We start from the raw sequence: 18379 nt of genomic DNA on the forward strand, positions 1-18379 counted from the left end.
ATCTTTCCCATAGTAGCTTTGGACTGCCTAGCTCACCACCATCATCCATCATTCATCGATATCGATATAGCTCCTATATGACTATGTATAGTATAAGTTATTAAAGAGTGCTTAGCGGATAATTAGGTGATGCTTAGTGAGTAGACCATGCTGCCCAATGCTATAATAGTCCATGATCAAGGTAGAAGAATACTTAGGGACATGCACCTTTGTTCTTAGTGATCGAAAAGCGACAAGACGGAGCACTAATACGGAAATGAAAAGGGAAAGGTCTCGAGTACCAGTCTTTATTCGGTCTATATACTTCTTCTACAAGCCAAAGTGAGTATGTGCAACAAGATAAACAGATCAGATTATTTTTTAGACATGTTTTTTTTCCCGTTCTAGATTCATGTACAAAGCCTTGGTGGTGTGCATGTTACATCAAGGACATCCAAGTCTCTTTTTTCGACGGATTCTTCGAATCCCAGAACTCCAACGCTATGCTGAAACAAAAATAAAAGCAAAAGATGGAATACAGCCCCAGTCGGGTGCGGTACCAACCGTTCTGACCACTACAACAGCTCCTCGCAAGTCCAATCCTCATACCTAAAATCGAACATTGTTAGGCCTGGCCTGCTATTCATGCTTATGAGAGTATTTTGCTTACCATCCATCAGGCAGATATCGGCGAATGATCAGGGGAATCTTCTTCTGGTTCAACTCCTTCATAGCGATCTGCAGGGGATCGGTTTCACCCTCGAGGTCGACGAGAACGGGGGCGTTCATACTATGTCCAATATGAGCAATCCAGAGCTAATGGAATACATGCGCAATCATCTGTATCAAACTTGACGTACCTGATCTGCAAGGCACGGGTACCCAGAACACGCGCGCGCTCGTACTTGGTCAAGTACGGGGTGGTGGTGCGCTGGTCATTGGGCACTTTCTTCTCGCGCGACTGTTCCATCACTTTTCCTGCGTATCCGGCATTGGGATCGCCAGAGACAACGACATTATCGCCATTGGTGGTGGGGTAATCTTCTCCCTCAACCCCGTCTTCGCCCTCGAGGCCCTCTTGTTCCTCCGGCTCCTCGTCAAACACATCCTCACCGGGCTCGTAGTCGAAGCTGCGCACACCACATTGTTAGAAAATGGGTTTATACAAGTATGTGCGAACACATTGTGAAGCTGGCTGGAGGCGAAATGGAAGCAAAGCTCCTTTGCGCCTAGACCCCGGGCAATCTGGTGGAGGGAGATAGCTTACGTCTCTTCGACGTCGTCGTCGTGGCCGTAGTCAGACATAATGACAGTTAAACCTGTAAAAGGAGCGAAGTATTTGTAGGCCGAAGCGAGCGATGAAAGACCCAGAGGTATGGAGACAACTCGGGGGTTGAGGTGGGATTTGATGCTAAAAATCCTGGGAGCGGAAAAACTTCCTCTGTGTTGGCCGTCACCGCCTTTCTGGCAAAAATAAAATTATTGGTTTACCTTCACGTCCGAACCTCCTCGTGTACTGAGATACTTCTCTTTTCTCAATTGTCCCTTTGAGGGCCTCTTCTCACGATGGCCGTGAAACGTAAGGCCTCATCGGAGGGTCCGACGACTCCTAAGCGACGCCAGAAGCAGACTGTCCTGGACGATTCTGGTAAGTTTACAGTTTACCTCAAAAAACATTCAATAAAGTGACCCATTTGCTGATCATTCTATAGACATGATCTATGAAGAGATTCACTCCGATACTGAGTATTCCGCACCGGGTGCTCCAAGCGTAATGAGTGAAGACATGGACGGCTCTCCCGCGACCTCGGCCACCTCTTCCCGACAAAGATACCCATCTGAGCTCAAAACCTTTGCTTGCTCATTTGAGGGGTGCAACAAGGCCTACAATCGTCCGGCTCGACTCCAGGAGCATATCCGATCACACAACAACGAAAGACTCTTCAAGTGTGAGTTTGAGGACTGCGACAAGACATTCTTACGGACTACCCATCTTCAACACCATATCAAGAGTGCCCATACAGGTGTTCGAGACTATGTTTGCGACTACCCGAATTGCGGAAAGAGCTTTGTGAACGGGGCACGGCTTCGCAGACATGTCGCTACGCATGATGGACATGACAAGTACCGCTGTACCGAGTACGCACCTTGCGACGAGACATTCCGGAAGCACTCGACGCTACAACAGCATATCATGGTCGCTCATTTGGGCCAGAAGCCATTTCCATGTACTTACGTGGATCCAGCCACCAACGAGAAATGTAAGATGGCTTTTGACAAGGCTGGCAACCTACGGACCCACCAGAGCAGAGTCCATTCCGAGAAGCGATTCACCTGCGCAGAATGTGCCGAAAAGATGGAAACCAATCTATCAGATATGGGCGACGACAATGCGAACCAGGATGTATCATTCCCATCGTATGCCAGTTTACAAAACCACATTCGGATTGTTCACCCTCCTCAATGTCCCGAGTGTCCATTGGTCTGCTCCACAGCACGAGGACTGCGGCGCCACCTGGAGATCGCCCACGGCAACGTCTCTCTTGAAGATCGAAAAATCTTCCCTTGCACGGTCCCCGACTGCGGGCGCAGCTTCACCAAGCAAGGCAATTTGACTGTCCATATCCGCACAGTGCACGATGGCGAAAAACGGTTCGTCTGCGGCGAAACAGATCTTTCAAACTCCAAGAAGCTTGAGGGATGGGACGGCGTTGGTTGCGGTAAGCGCTACGGCAACAAGCTCACACTCGAAGATCATATCCGCACTGCACACTTGGGCCTTCCGAATGCCAGGAAACGACGTCAAGCAAAGATGAGCGCAAAGCCAGCGCAGAATTCCGTTTCCACTCTTTCCGCTCTCACAGGACAAGGCTACGCCGAGGAAACAGGACGACAGATCGCTTGCTTCTACCACGAGTCATGTCCACATCGTTTCCATCGCAACTACGATCTGTGGGTACACATGACCACCAAACATACCTGTACCGAGGACGAGGTCCAAAATCTCTTTATGCAGCGCGCTTTGCTTACTGATGAATCCGGCCCTGGAGGAACCTCAAACTCACTTGGTATCTATGGTCTTGGATACGATCGGGATAGTCAGTCGTATTACCAACAGTCATACATGGCGGGAGATCACTCTTCCGATATTGCTTTTGGCTCACAATCGAACGATTCGTCCTATATTCCTACCCAGCCGGGCTTGGATTCTGATTATTTGATGCAAGACGATTTTACAGCGAGTGCAGCCGGCGACATTGATTCTATGATACCCAGCCATAATCAGATGGCATTGGCCGACCCTGTTGATGCTTACTACGCGATGGAACAGTGAAAGAGGGCGCCTCTACGATGTAACGACTATCTAGCGTTCTTGATGTGTGTGTACACATGTACGACTCCAAAGTCCCTATCTACCTTCAGCCTGTTGGCTTGGGTATGTATGTTTAACTTGACAAAATAATCCATGTATGATCAGGTTCATAATGAATTGAAACTAGGGGGTCCTCTTATGAGGACTGGCTTGTTCTAGAACAACATGGAGTAGAAAATATTGCATGAGAGTGGATTTGAATTTGCTGCATGGGAGCGCTCGAGCTATGTACCAAATACTATGTGTTAGGCTTCTTCTAGCTCTTGATGTAACTCCTATACCATAGTAAAGTATGCATCTTCAACCAATGACCCGCCCAGTATTCTCGCGCATACTTCCAATGTTGCTCTGGGAATGATCTGGACAGAGGGAAGGGGGTGAGGGAAGGAACGATGAGCGAAGGTGACGGACGAGGAAAAGATGACTAAACTACCACGTCAATCAATCAAAGCTAGACATGGAACCCATTTAGACTGAAGGCATATAGCATATGGATGTCAATGTCCTTCAAGGTCATTGTGAGCCATGAGTATAGATGGAAAGCTTCAAGATTGTTTCTCATGTGGCCATACCAACATAGGTATAATCGACGTTCGAGAGAGAGTCTATTGAAATGAATCAGTTAAGGGCTTTGAACACGATCTCTGTTTGTATCTATTCCTTCGCAGCCCCAAAGCCGTGGGAAGGTTGAGAAAGCGTTGGGAGAAATCAAGCGGTTTCAGGAAGGTTGAGCGTAGCAAGAAACAGAGAACGTTCTTGCGAAGTGTGATCTAGCAGAAATGCAATCGACAAACAGGCAGTCCACAGATCTTTAAAGCCTCATGACTATCAAAATGTGGATTTGATATCAAGGGCAGACTTCCCCCGTTCGGAGATAAGAAGGACAAAATATCCCGAACAGGCTTAGACGATGGTATTAACCATCTTCATGACTTTGGAATTGTAAGAGAAAGGTGGAAAAGATGAAAAGATGAGAAGAACCTCGATGCCACATGGCTGATCTACATCTTTTTTCGATATACGAGGTGCTTATGACGCAGCGAGATCTTCATGGGGCGCTGATCCTCATGCTGCAGGAAATCGATCCATTTGATCTATGCCAAGACTGCGACTATACATATAATACCTTGGCCTCATACGGAGTAGGGAGTACGGAGGGAGTACCTCCGTGCCTCCGTACCTCCGTACTCCGTGCCGAGATGTCCATTCTAGCCACAAGTGCAAACTCCCTTTGAAAGATAATTGGGTTGTTCTAGGGTTATCTGAGCAATAGATTGTGGCTGAAGTGCCCTAATGCAGGAGTGACAAGGCCCGTGTTCATGAACTCCAAGTCCCGGGGTAAACAGAAACAGGGAATATAGTGTGCCTAAATTGTATCATGGACAAAGGTCAACACCGAGCCTAATGTATTCAATAATATGGGGAATCCAAAAACAGGGTTCCCCAAGGGAATGTACAACGCGTGTCCAAGCGATTATCTGTGGGCCCGTCGATAGGCGACGTGTGAGAGTGTGAGAGTCAGATTCGAGTGGCAATGGGACTGCAGAAATGCCAAGGTCAGGTTCTTTGGGTTTGATTTAATACCATCTTTAGTGCCAGTGGATCTTGAAATTATAGAATTAAGGGGGGAAAGGAGACATAGGGAAATAATAACATGTCTACGTGTTTGCCAACATAAGACATTTAGCTATATTTACCCATATCAATGCATACTAGTCTACTTATAGTTCGGGTTGTCTCTCCACCGATCATCCAATACAGGTTTGTGAGAATAAGGGAAAAAAAATTTAAAAACCCTCAGTCTGGGAAAAGAAACAGAAATTGGCTTGGCTTCGACTTTAGTGTCACAAGAGAGAGAGAGAGAGAGAGAGAGATACAACGTCTATACACAGCGAGATATTTATATAATTTCTTTGGGTCCACGGGTTTAGTCGCCTCCGGACTTGCCAGATGACCCACGGTACTTTTCTATCTCTCTCTCTCCCTCAGGGTCTTTCTATCTCCCTATTCCTTATTCCTATGCCAATCTTTCACTCTCTTTTGTCCCTGAAACTAAACTAAATCCTGGTGATTGAGTCGTTTCCAACCTTGTAACGTCATCTTCCTTGGCAGAGCTCTTCCCTAAAATCCGCCCAACCGCTCTCGTTCTCTTCATATTCTTATTCTTCCTTCGCCTTGCCCGATTTCATGGATTGATTCTGTTTTGCTTCCAGGCGCAGTCGCTATTTGACAGTCTCTCGTTCAGCGCAACCGATCTGCCTCGGTTTCCTTTTAAATCCTACCGCGCTCCCAGCCTCTCTCCTTACTTTCAAGACGTTGCACAATCTAACCGAGTGAGGGGTAATACTTCAATATCCATTGAAGTTCTCCAGTGGAACTATCACGTTCCGGCGTCATGGGTCGTTCACGTGGTAAGTCGATTCTTTGCGGGAAGGCCCGGCAATGGGACTAGAGTCCGTTATTGACTCTCCCTTGCGTCTTACTAGTCCGTTCGTTTATATCCAGCCTTGGAGGGTCGAAGAACAATGGTTCTAGTAAAGAAAGCAGAAAATCGTCGGGCAATGTTACGCCAGTGGCCAACGCAACTCTGTCCGATACACCACCCCGGTGGCAAACCACTCCCCCCCGATACACCATCTCCTCCAACCGGATTATCACCCGTGAGCTCTGGGCCACGGGGTGGAACTGGCTCACGACCGGCGTCCATGATTGTCTCACGCAACCCACCTCTCATGCAGCAGGAGGGCGATACCCCACCGGAACTCTCGCCAATATTTTCATTTCTCAACATCCACACAAACAAGGTCTATCATGAAGGATACTTCTTAAAACTGAATGATCAGGATTCTCGTAAGTGATCTCTATCACTCCAGTACCCTGCGGGGAAAAGATAGGCTAACACGTGGTAGACGGACGGCCCTGCGGTGATCGGCAATGGGTGGAATGCTACGCACAACTAGTCGGAACTGTTCTTTCACTATGGGATGGTGCTGCGCTGGACGCAGCAGGTGGTGAAGAAGTACCGGCGACTTTTATCAATTTGGCCGATGCGTCTATCAAGATGGTGAGTCTCACCCTCCCAGAATCATCAGACATGAACTCATCAGTTACTTGCAGCTGGAGACTCTTCCGATTCAGAATGGAGCGATAGCACCTTTGAAGAACGTCCTCAGCGTTTCTTCTGCGGGCAAGAATAGATACCTTTTGCATTTTAATTCTTTCAATTCACTAACCCAATGGACTGCGGCAATTCGTCTTGCAATGTTCGAACACACATCTTTGTACGAAGCTTACACTGGGTCACTGATTGCAGCGAAAGGAAGAAGTCTCAACGGAATCAACACCATCCTAGCACCCACAAAATTCAAGTATGAAGATTGGGCCCGTGTGCGATTTGGAGCAGGCACCCCGTGGAGACGGTGCTGGTTTGTGATCTGCCCGCCAGACGAAAAAGAGCTCCAAAAAGCGCGCAAACTTATGAAGAAATCAGCATACGACCGCCTGTCCATTCCCGTTACCGGAAACATCAAGTTTTACGAGACGAAGAAGACGAAAAAGGCGACTCCCATTGCAACGATTACCCAGGTTTACTCGGCATATGCAATTTATCCACAGTCTAAGGCTTTAATCGATGCATCCACCCTGGTGAAATTGGAAGGACGGATTACCACTCATTCACCTGATTCTTCCTCAGAAGGACTTGTTTTTATCATGCCTGAGCCGCACGCTGCGGTTTCTGGATTCGAGATGATGCTGCGCTTCCTTTTCCCGACGTTCGACACTTTCAATCTCTATGGCCGTCCTACTCGCCTGGTGGCGGACACTAATCACATCAAGAGCATCATGTTTGCTTTTCCCAAGGAGCGACGCTACGGCTATCTTGATGTGCTGGACATTGCCAGTCTTCTTCAAACCCCCGGAAGCCAAGAATGGAGCGAAGCTCAATGGAGGAAACAACTCAAAGAGGCAACACAGCGTCGACTCTCATCCGGCAGGACTAGAACCAATAGTGTCAACAGCGTGAGACCTCGCTATCGCTCGATGTCTGGCCGACACAGCGATGTTCCCGTGGACTCCACTCGCCGCCAGTTTGCTGGTCCCGAGAGCAAATCCGAATTCAGCCATTCTACCGAGGCTATCATCCATGAAGTCCCCCAAAACGAGGGCTCACCCGTTGCGTATCACAACCGCGGGCTTTCTGATACCACGGGCCTCAAGGCTAGCTCTCAGCTAGGCCATGAAACTTTATTCGAAAGCTCACCTGACTCATCCTCTCAAGATCTGGCTCACCGTGGTCTTCCCGCGGTCGCTCCTATCGCTGAGAGTACCAGCTCCGGAAGCGATCCAAATCTGGGCCATTTTCATGGCTTGTCAGTCGAGGAACAGCTCCCTCCACGCACCCCACCAGCTCCTGTTGCAAACCCGCCCGAATTTTCACATGGGCCCAAAGAGATGCCCACTCACCGGCCAGAGGCTTCTTCGGAACAGAGGTTAGCAAACAACCGGATGTCTCACGCAACACTTTCCCAACTCACATCGGTCGGAACGATGGGGCTGAGTGCGGCAGCTGCCGGAGCTGCATGGAAGAGTCACCAAGCACAGACTGCGAACAAACAACAGCCCCAAGACAAGAACCTGAACAGTGTCCACAAATCCGACCCCATTGCGTCCACAAATTCTCTTGCAACTTCATCAAGCGACGAGGACCTCGGCCTTGCATTCCCTGTTCGACCTCCCCCAGTTCCGCAGCATCGCCCGAACACACCTAGTACCACCAGCAGTCCACAGCGGTTTTCTCCCCTGCAGGATTCCCCTCTAAGGAAGCAAGTTGACACCAACAAATCCGTGCGACGCAAGCCACTCCCTCAGCAAAACCTCTTCGGGGCAGAGCCACCTTCACCAAGCGAGCCTAGTTACGATGATCTTCGCCATACCCTTGATGAAGATGCACTGAATAAAATTGCCCCTCATCTTCCATCCCCAGTCTCATCTACTGGAAAGAGAAACGACCACGAGGACGAGAGCATTTATGATGATGCATCAACGGTTTCGCCTGACTATGCTAGCACCCACGGCTCCGTCTACAGCAAGAAATCCACTGCGTCTACCAAACCCAGAATGGGTGTCATGAAGACCGTCGGAGTCCCAGCGGTTAAGGATTATGTTATTGGCGATGCCCATTATACTATGGATAAGCCCCCAACATCGAACCCGGATATCCCCACTGTTGACTTCGGCCCAACAATGACTTATATGCCTACCACCGGGCGCCCAACCACATCAGATGCCCTGAAAAGACCAGGTCATCAACGCAACGATTCATCGGGAACCAAATTTTCAATTCCTACTCAAGCAATTGACCAGGGTAATGCGCGGCCTTCCAGTCGAGACGAATTTCGACGGAGTGTCCTGTGGCAGCCTGGCATGGCTTCTGGTCGCCCTGTCACTCCAGGTGGAGGACTCACCCCGGAGCAGTTCGTGCAGCAACGGGCAGCCCCCAGCCCCCCCGATGCAGCTCCACAATCGCACCCCTTCGAATCCCATGTCAGTGCAACGCCCGGTATCTGGTGACTGGGCACAATATGCCCGTCCCAATTCGCCCATGAACACCCAGCGGGATCCCAACTATCGACCCTCGTCCCGCGGTGCCCAGAGTATGCTTATGCAACACAACGATGCTTCGACTACTCTTTCCGCCCGTGAGCAGGAGCACGTTGCCCGCATGACTGGCTCATCATTCTTCAACTTGTCAAGTGACAACCGGAAACCCCAGGCGCCGGTCAACCCCATGGGCCTTGTTTCGCACATCGATGCTCGGGAGCGCGAGAAGCGTGAAATAAGGGAGGGAATGTCGAATCAGGCGGTTCAGCAGGCCATCGCGCACCGTCAGCAACACATGATGCAGCAGCCTATGATGTACCAGCAACAGTATGCTCCTCAGCAGTTCTCCCCGCCGTTCGCACCTCAGATGCAGCCCCAACAAGCTGGCTCTGTGTATCCCTCCTCTGTGTATCCGTCTCAACATGTTCGTCATGAGTCCATGTACAACATTCCGGCTGCCAGCCACACATGGGATGCCCTTAACCAGACGATCCGCCCCGATGAACCCCGTCGATCGTCCTGGTACGGACAGCTTTCGCAGGCTCCTCAAACGCCGCCTGGCTATCAACAACAAAGCCAGCCCTACGGTCAAGAGCAGAGGTACTACAGCTATGCCAAATAGACTTGTTCCTTCTTTCCTCGGGCCCAGCTCTGTCTCGCTTCCATCTTTTTGTCACTACCTCGACTTTCCTTTCTATCCTTCCAACCCTCATTCCCTGCACATCATTGGCAGTATTTCCCTTTATTATGTTCAACTCGCTTTTCTGCATACCGATTGACCTTTGCACCTGGCTTTCAAGCCGTTCCTCTTGCATGCGATCGTTCTTCCACTTGTCAACACCACTCATTATCATTCCTTTATCTTTCATTGCTTCTTTTGCATCACGCATCCAACCGGAGTTCCAGACGAGCGTGGTGGGGTTGTCCCTTGATTTTTTATGCGAGTCGCTTGCTTATCTATCATTATATTGGGTTTCCTTTTACTCTCTTGGTTTTTTGTTATTCACATGTTTGTTTCAACATATCGACCCGACTCATGGAATTTGCGCCTGTATGTATGCGGTATAGATTGACCATGGATATCCAACCAAGCGATTACTACTTGTCTTGCCACCCCGTTTTTGTTTCTTTGTGAATTTCGTAGTAGCAAAGAGAGTGTGTACATCGTAGGCAGTAATTCCGCTCACAGGAGGTATAGAGGATGCCAAATTGCATGCAGAAGATGGTTGTCGAAAGAAAGTTGACAATATCGTAAAACTCAAATATACACATGAGACTTCGCTGTGAAGCTTATATTCCGAAGTCAAGAAGGATGATGCTTGATTCCACGCTCGAGAAACCCAAGTCACGATGTATACAATCGGAACATCTGATTCGAGTCCTATTACTTCTCAACTTACGCCATGGACCAATCCAGAACAGGTTTACAATTCACGAGGTGGTAGAATATGTAAATTACGACATCTATTCCACACTGTCAGGGTTGTTAGTTTGCCAAGTCAACTCCAGATTTGGACATCCCGAGCTCCATAGTTCATACATTTATAGTAAGCCGAGCACAAAAATCGGCCAATCAAAAAACAAGCATCCCTATAACAAGACATCTTAGTATGGAGTACTCCGTACATTGGGTGATCTCCGAGTATGAAAACTCTTTCAATATTCAAGTAGCCGAGCTTCCTCTATTGGTTCACAGGCTATACTTAGTCTGCACCTCACCTACCTAGTATCTTGTACACGTAGTCCGGTGTGACGTACCCCCGGTACTTTCGAGGGTGTGCTTTGAGTCCTTGGTCTTATGCTTGTCTTATGACAATTGGATATCACGTAGGTAGAATAGACAATCGTGTATGTTGTATGTTGTGTCCATTTATTGCCTCATGCTTTTTGGTAGAAATGAGATACATCGTAGATGTGTATAGAAATTGTACAACACAAGACAATATATGTCAACATTGACCTTTTTCCTACTGATATTGATATTGATATTGAATGTCAAGTCTATTGGGAAAGCCGTCGAATTGACGTAGCTGAGTTGGGGTGACGTCATGGGGCTACGGCCGCTCGACCAATCTTACAGGTTTTCCCCGGACTTCAGTCATTGTCATTGGATGTCTGAGGCAACGTTGTATATTGTGTACTCTTCGAAAGTCGAGTGACTATGGCCTCTATGTATATAAAAGGTCGTTTCTCGACAGGTAGATATCATATACTCTTCTGCCATAGATCCTTGTCTTTTATTTGTGCCATTGTGAACCTAATATATCTATACAATAGACCTTAATCAACACAGCCTCCCAGATGGTTGTCCCAACAGACCCCCCAGTCTCCGAGAAGCCAGATGCATCAAGCTTCAAAGATGAAGCCAGCCCACAAGCAAATAAGGACAAAACAGAACGGGGGGGTCGACACTCATGCCGAACATGCCTCCAACTCTGATACGACAAGCCACGAAGATAAACCCGAGTTTCGTACCGGCGGCAAGCCCGAATTAACAGAAGACGACTGCTACGAAAGCCTCGGCTTCTGCTTCCCAGTATGGAAGAAATGGATGATTCTCAGCGTCATCTTCGCGGTTCAAATGTCCATGAACTTCAACACAGGCGTCTACGCCAATGCCGTCCCCGGTCTGACTGAAAAATTCCGCATCAGCGAACAAGCCGCGCGAGTCGGGCAATGTGTGTTCCTAGTCGCATACGCCTTTGGATGTGAGCTTTGGGCACCCTGGAGCGAAGAATTCGGCCGCTGGCCCATCATGCAGCTCTCCTTATTCCTCGTCAACATCTGGCAAATCCCCTGCGCCCTCGCACCAAACTACGGCACCATCGTCGTATGTCGCGTCCTCGGTGGTCTCAGTTCCGCTGGAGGCTCAGTCACCCTCGGCATGACAGCTGATATGTGGGAAGCCGACGACCAAGGCTACGCAGTGGCCTTTGTAGTTCTCTCGTCCGTAGGCGGATCAACCGTCGGACCCTTTTTCGGCGGCATGATCGGCGAATGGCTCTCCTGGCAATGGGTATTCTGGATCCAATTGATCGTGGGAGCGGTAACCCAACTCATGCACTTCTTCATCGTCCCCGAAACCCGCACAACGATCCTAATCGACCGCGAAGCGAAACGCCGCCGCAAAAACGGCGAAGACGTCTGGGGTCCGAACGAGCTCAAAACCCCACGTCTGGACCTCCACGACGTCCTACGGATCTGGATCCGACCTTTCGAGATGTTCCTCCGCGAGCCAATCGTCCTCTTCCTCTCCCTCCTCTCCGGTTTCTCCGATGCCCTGATCTTCGTCTTCACAGAGTCCTTCGCCCTAGTCTTTGAACAATGGTCCTTCAGCACCCTAGCTGTCGGTCTAACCTTCGGTTCAATCCTCATCGGCTATATAATAGCATACATCATCTTCCTACCGGATATCCACCGCCAAATCCAGACACGACGCAAATGCGGCGCAGCAAGTCGTCTCGCAGAGCGTCGTCTCCTCCTCCTCCTATTCATCGCACCTCTCGAACCAATCGGTCTGCTCGGGTTCGCGTGGACATCAACAGGCCCGCCAATCCCCTGGATCGCACCCTGCATCTTCGCATGTCTCATCGCAATGGCGAATTTCGCAATCTACATGGCTACCATTGACTACATGGTTGCGGCGTACGGACCATACTCTGCGTCTGCAACTGGTGGTAATGGCTTCGCGAGAGACTTCCTCGCGGGTATCGCGACCATGTACTCCGTTCCCATGTACCAGAATATGGGAAGCAAGTATCATCTCCAGTGGGCGAGTACGCTGCTCGGCTGTGTGGGATTTTTGGTCTTGATTCCGATTTATGTGTTCTACTGGAAGGGTCCGGAGATTAGGAAGAAGAGTAAATTCGCGCAGCAGCTTGCGGCTGATCGCAATAGGCATACTGAGACTAGGAGGACTAGTCGGGCGAGGGCTTCGGTTGTGGCTTAGTGGTGGTTGGGGTTGATGTATTATATCTAGCCTTTCATTTTATGTATATTTGTATGACTTATGATAATGTTCAACATTCATATTAATTGAAATTGTAGCATATTGCAACCAAGTGTAGTTTTACTTCTTTTGTGAACATAGATAATTTGCACACGTAACTGGCAGTGTAGTAGGCAGGAAATTTTTACCTCATACACGCAGTTGAATGACGGGTCTCAAGAGTCTTAAGCAGCGGGAGCAAACCACTGACTTTAGGCTCTATCGGGTACCGCATACGATGGTAGAGAAAAGGTGTTTGTCTTGGATGTATAGGAACCTGGGGAAATGTATACTACCTAAAGTGGAAGGTGGGTCACTGTCACGTGCTGGTGGATATCCATCCAGGAATCCACTCGATGTACAACTCAATCCGGTCCTGACTGCAAGGTAAAAAGCTGCAAATGTATTTTTCAATCACAAAGATTGGTGTTATTGATAGATGAAAAGTTACATCCTAGCCCAAAACAGCGCAATGGCAAAACATTTATAAAGGTATCTCAAAACGCCACAAGTGCCAGCTTCCCTCGCTCCAATGCCTCAACTCGCCTCTCTACCTCGAAAAGCATCCATCTCATGCTAGAAAAGACCATCCCATGCAAAGAGATGTTCTGTAAATACAACATCATATCTTATATCCGACTAGATATTATCATCTAGCTCGAATGCAGCTTCTTGACACGCATAGCGCCTTCATACAGACCGCGGTCCAAAGCAGCAGCGACAGTCAGAGTACCACCAATGATAGCACAGACACCAGTAAGGAAGTTTGTGAAAGACTTCGGGCGAGCCTCACGGTTGATAACCTTCATAGGGGAAATATCGTAGTTGAAGAAGACGCCCGGAATACCGCCACCAGCATGCACACGCTCCTTGTGGCCCTCAGCAGCATCATTTCCACCGGAAAGAGGACGCTTGTGTGAGGTTACCGAGTACTGATGGGCCTCGATACTACCTTGAGTACCATAGGCGAGGCCGTGGGAGCCAAGAGGCGCCTTGTCGTCAGCATTGTGGACGGCAGTCGAGAACAGAGGATCCCAGCCCAGAGGCAAGTAGGATGTCGAGACAACCTTGACAAAGTACATGAAGTTAAAGGCGGGCTCGTCAGTCTCCTGCTTGGTATCGTCAAGCGGGTTGGTGTGGTGGTGGTCGGTCCATCCCCAGCGGCCCGCGAGCTCGGTGGGGAGCTGGGGCCCGAAGCGAAGCTCGTGGACCAAGTGGGACATTGTGTGTTGGTCCGCTGGGGCGGCATTAGGCACGATGTAGGCGTCCAGATCGTGGACGTGCATGTTGCCAGTGGTGAAGCTGCGGCCGGGTGCAATGTGGAAGTTGCCCACCACTTTGTTGACCTTTAGCACACCCTCGACCCGGCATCCTTCACGGCGCTGCTCGGCGAGTTTCTCGGCGTATCCCTCACGCTTGCATTGCTCAATGTTGCTGCCGTCGCCAAAGGCCCATTGCTTCTCGGCGTAGGCCTCGCGCACTTCCTCGCAAGTAGTACAGCATCCCGGTTTAATAGCAGTGGGGGAGGCGCAGCTCCACCACATTCACCACAGTAGTCGGGAGCCAGATGCTTCGCGGCCTCTGATGGAGAGTGTCTGGGCAGGGACGATGATGAGATTGTGATCAAGATGTGAGGAATTTCAAGTGTGAGGGCTGGCACTTACAGGTCCAAAGACTGGACATCAATCACCTTCCCACCTTCAGCGTGTGGGCCTAGGCGGACTTTATTCACGCCATGGGCAACACCGACCTGTTGCTCACCAGAAACATCCATCACGTCCAGGGTCAAGAGCTCACATGGCAGCCGAGGGAAGGTCATGTTCAGATGGATTTCCATTCGCTCTCCTGCGTAGCAAAATCGAGTTGTTAGCGACCTTGCCCTATCCATTTGATCTTCTGTAGGTCCATCGTGGGTCCGATCGAGTCCAAACTCTATTCATACCTCGCGATTTATCGACGACGAGTTCTGGCAGTACCACAACTCGTCGGTAGTCGACCCATTCACCCCACACCAGCCACATAACAATCAAAAGTGAAGCGATTGTAATGACACCTCCGGAGTTCGTGCGAATGCGGGCATCTTCAACGGTCTTGGCAAAGGCGTCTAGCCTCGTGAATCGCGACTTTGGGGGCATCTCGCCGGTCAATTGACGACCATATGGTGAAGCGCAAAGGCTAGGCGAGGGTTTGTGGACAGCGACAGTACGTTAAAAGCCTATAAAACAGAGAAAACGCGAATATGTCAGCTGGGTAGCCATTGGATGCGCAAGCTCTATTGCACGAGGGAGACCCCATCTAGGTGATCAGACCAAACAAACACAATAGAGCAAAGACAATAGGGAAGGCATTCATACCAGCAATAAAGCCCGAGCGAGCCAATTCAAACTCAATAGGACTGAATTTTCCAGGCACCTGAGAATTGAGACAAGAATAAGGCCAATTTGAAGCCTCCAAGTGGCTAGGCATACTTGCAGGGCCGATGTATGAGGAGTACTCGTGAGGACAGACGACAGCATGTGATTGGTCTGCGCGGAACAAAGAGATGAGTCATCATCTAATTGGGACTAGTGATAGACAATGCCGCCTCATCACGTGCCAATCGTCACTTTTTCTTTGAACTCACTTTACTATTCACGGTCTTATTGTTCCTTGGTCATTCATTGTCACTTTACCATTGTTTTGCAGCTGCACTACATAATCTGCAACCCCCTCTCTTCTCCAGTCTTTTCAGTTTGCTCGTTCTTTACCTCCCACCCTCCCGAATCAACATTTACACTGCGATTTCATCATATGCGAACAACTTCTTTCTGCCTGATCTGAGGCGCATAGCGCGCTGCTCGCTTCAACTTAGCAGTTTCAGCTTTCTTTCACATTACTACCTTTCAAAAGAACCTCCGATACCCCACCCAAATCTCAAATCTCTTCTCCTGTCATCATGAAGAGCATGAAACCTCGCCGCGGCGCCAACGATCGCGGGGGAATTCGCAAGCGGGGCCCTACTCGAACCGACCGAGATGGCGACATGGACATGGATGTGGGCGGTGCTCGTGCGAAGAGAAACCGTGCCGACAAGTCTGCCCTAGGTGGCCGCGCCGCCGGGGCCGGTGCAGGTGGCCGAGCTGCAGGAACTAGTAACCGGACCCAGACTCGCAACAAGCTCATGGATGCGGATGTGATTCAAAGAGCCATTTCCAGCGCCGATAGCCAAGCGAATATTCAACACGGCGGCAAGAAAAAGACAGGCGGCGACCTGGAACCGTTCAGTGTCCGAGGATGGAAAGAAAGCAAGGCGGCAAGCAATCGTGATGGCGGCCTCGAGAGCCTCATCGCATTCCTCGAACGACGTATGAATTCTTTTATCAAATCCGGACCCCGCGCAAGGATTACAAAGGTATGTTCCTCGTTTACAATGGCGGTCACCAACATCGATCCTCGACGTCCCCTCGCTTCAGTGTCCTCTCGTTTTCGATGACGGACCTCCTACAAAACGGCGATCGACACATTTGGGGCTCTTCGGCTTCTTCCCCCTTGGGTGACCGTGGTTTTCAAGGTCCCTTCGCACCTTTCTAACTTTCAAATTAGTCGCGCACTGAAGGTGACACCCTTGTGGCATTCGTTCGGCCTGATCTAGCGGGTCACATGCTTCGCATCAACAACAATGTCTTCGCCGGAACTCATATAACTGTTGAAGCATACACTGCCGCCACCGCACTTGACAATGAACTGGCTGCAGTGGCCCCCGTTCCTGGCTCGACCGCCGATACCAAGAATAAGATGACTACTATCCTCGGCAAACGCTTTTTCCCTGCCACTAAGCTACTCGACTTGTCAAAGATGATGGATGATCCTGAATTACACGACATGGGAGTCTTCGAGAGCATGTCTACTAAGTCTAAGTTCTTCCCTGCTCTTATGAAGGTCTGGGAATTGGGATTCAAGAATGCATCCGAGCGACGTGAGGCAGTCGAAAGTGTCAGTCTGGCGGGAAACAGCCTCAACAACATCACCTCCGTGACAACCCTTGCACAAACCTTCCCTGATATCCAATATCTGGACCTCTCAAACAACAACATTAAAAATGCGGCAGCGATGACTGCATGGCGATGGAAATTCCGCAACCTCATCTTTCTTGACTTGACTGATAACGAGATCAGTTCCGATCCCACTTTCAAGGACACCATGCTCAAGTGGTACCCCAAGTTGCAGACTTTAAACAACGTGCAAGTGCGAACTCCGGAAGAGGTCGCCGCTCAGAAAAGAACACCGATCCCTGTCTTGCCCCCTCACTTTGTCGACGAATCTCAAGTCGGCGAAAATTTTGTCCGTGCTTTCTTCCCTGGCTATGACAACGATCGCAACAGCCTCGTTAGCAGCGTCTACGATGATCAATCCACTTTCTCGCTGAATGTAAATACCACCGCTCCCCGGGCCGGTCAAACCGAGACCGCAGGCTGGGGTGAATACATCAGAAAGAGCCGAAATCTAGACAAGATCAGCCACCTTTCCGCACGGATGTCGCGCTCCTACAAGGGCGTTGAGAAAATCCGTGAGGTTTTCAATGAGCTCCCCCCTACTCGCCACCCCGACCTTGTCGCAAAGGCAGATCAATGGCTCGTTGAATGCCACCCGGTCCCTCATCTCCCTGACCCTACTGGGCAGAGCCCCACTGGCGTTGGTGGCCTCTCCCTCATGGTGCATGGACAACTTGAGGAGAGCGTCGGTGGCAAGGTTGAGATCCGCAGCTTCGACCGAACCTTTATTCTTGGCCCCGGTAACACCCCCGGTGGCATCCGAGTTGTCAACGAGATTTTCTGCCTGCGCGCTTACGGTGGACATGAGGCATGGTCCCCTGAGATTCAGGCACTTTCTCAAGTCTCTCAGACTGCAGCACCTGGTCCTGTTCCCACTGCGACCCCCACTCCCCCCCGCAGCTGCCCCGAGTGGCACCGTTGCTGAAGGATATGGCTTGCCCCGACCTGGGAAGTCCGATACCCAGCTTCAGCAGGAGCAGATGGTCACTCAGATGAGTAGCAAATCAGGCATGACTTTCCAATACTCAGAGATGGCCCTCGCGGGCAATGGCTGGAATCCCGAGCTTGCTTGGAAAAACTTCGAACAGCTCAAGGTAAGCTAATTCCAAGCATACCCCCTCGATTTGCTATGTGACGATAACTAACACATTCTACATAGGCTACCAATGCACTTCCTCCCACCGCTTTTCTTGCTCCAGCGTGAGCATGCTTTGGTTTCATTGAAAGCTTTCACATAGCCACTCCCACTCCCATTCTTGTTAGCTAGTCACCATTATCTTGGGTGTGGCTCTGTGGAAGCATAATGTATTTGATGTGACCAATATTTTTTTTTACTTGCATGGCTTGGGCGAATGGCACTGATTTCTGGTTTGATAGCCCCGAGATATGGACATGGGCCACCGGGCC

At 49.9% G+C, this 18379-nt stretch overlaps 6 protein-coding genes across 6 annotated transcripts; 4 read left to right on the forward strand and 2 right to left on the reverse strand.

Moving 5' to 3' along the window:
* Positions 1–554: 554 nt before the first annotated feature.
* N7500_002939 (DNA-directed RNA polymerase core subunit RPO26) lies at positions 555–1284 on the reverse strand (the record flags this gene model as incomplete). Its single annotated transcript, XM_056674085.1, has 4 exons — positions 555–588; positions 650–769; positions 840–1109; positions 1247–1284. 4 exons carry the CDS (start codon positions 1282–1284, stop codon positions 555–557), a joined length of 462 nt encoding a protein of 153 aa, XP_056534610.1.
* Positions 1285–1545: 261 nt separating this feature from the next.
* Positions 1546–3313, forward strand: N7500_002940 (C2H2-type zinc finger protein; the record flags this gene model as incomplete). The annotated part of the gene is made up of 2 exons (XM_056674086.1): positions 1546–1627; positions 1692–3313. The coding sequence occupies 2 exons, from the start codon at positions 1546–1548 to the stop codon at positions 3311–3313; spliced, it is 1704 nt and encodes a 567-aa protein (XP_056534611.1).
* Positions 3314–5724: 2411 nt separating this feature from the next.
* N7500_002941 (uncharacterized protein) lies at positions 5725–9575 on the forward strand (the record flags this gene model as incomplete). Its single annotated transcript, XM_056674087.1, has 5 exons — positions 5725–5805; positions 5839–6202; positions 6262–6416; positions 6470–8804; positions 8902–9575. Coding segments are annotated over 5 exons (3609 nt in total), but the record flags the coding sequence as incomplete, so codon positions are not given.
* A 1719-nt stretch (positions 9576–11294) lies between these two features.
* N7500_002942 (Major facilitator superfamily domain general substrate transporter) lies at positions 11295–12902 on the forward strand (the record flags this gene model as incomplete). The annotated part of the gene is made up of 1 exon (XM_056674088.1): positions 11295–12902. The coding sequence occupies one exon, from the start codon at positions 11295–11297 to the stop codon at positions 12900–12902; it is 1608 nt and encodes a 535-aa protein (XP_056534613.1).
* Positions 12903–13594: 692 nt separating this feature from the next.
* On the reverse strand, positions 13595–15076 carry N7500_002943 (retrograde cargo receptor ERV46; the record flags this gene model as incomplete). The annotated part of the gene is given in 4 exon segments (XM_056674089.1): positions 13595–14425; positions 14440–14536; positions 14606–14786; positions 14884–15076. The coding sequence occupies 4 exon segments, from the start codon at positions 15074–15076 to the stop codon at positions 13595–13597; spliced, it is 1302 nt and encodes a 433-aa protein (XP_056534614.1).
* An 800-nt stretch (positions 15077–15876) lies between these two features.
* N7500_002944 (uncharacterized protein) lies at positions 15877–18176 on the forward strand (the record flags this gene model as incomplete). Its single annotated transcript, XM_056674090.1, has 4 exons — positions 15877–16332; positions 16524–17835; positions 17873–18066; positions 18132–18176. 4 exons carry the CDS (start codon positions 15877–15879, stop codon positions 18174–18176), a joined length of 2007 nt encoding a protein of 668 aa, XP_056534615.1.
* Positions 18177–18379: the final 203 nt, after the last annotated feature.

Source organism: Penicillium coprophilum (assembly GCF_028826855.1).
Source record: "Penicillium coprophilum strain IBT 35676 chromosome Unknown utg000002l_segment0_segment1, whole genome shotgun sequence".
Classification (NCBI taxonomy): Eukaryota; Fungi; Ascomycota; class Eurotiomycetes; order Eurotiales; family Aspergillaceae; genus Penicillium; species Penicillium coprophilum.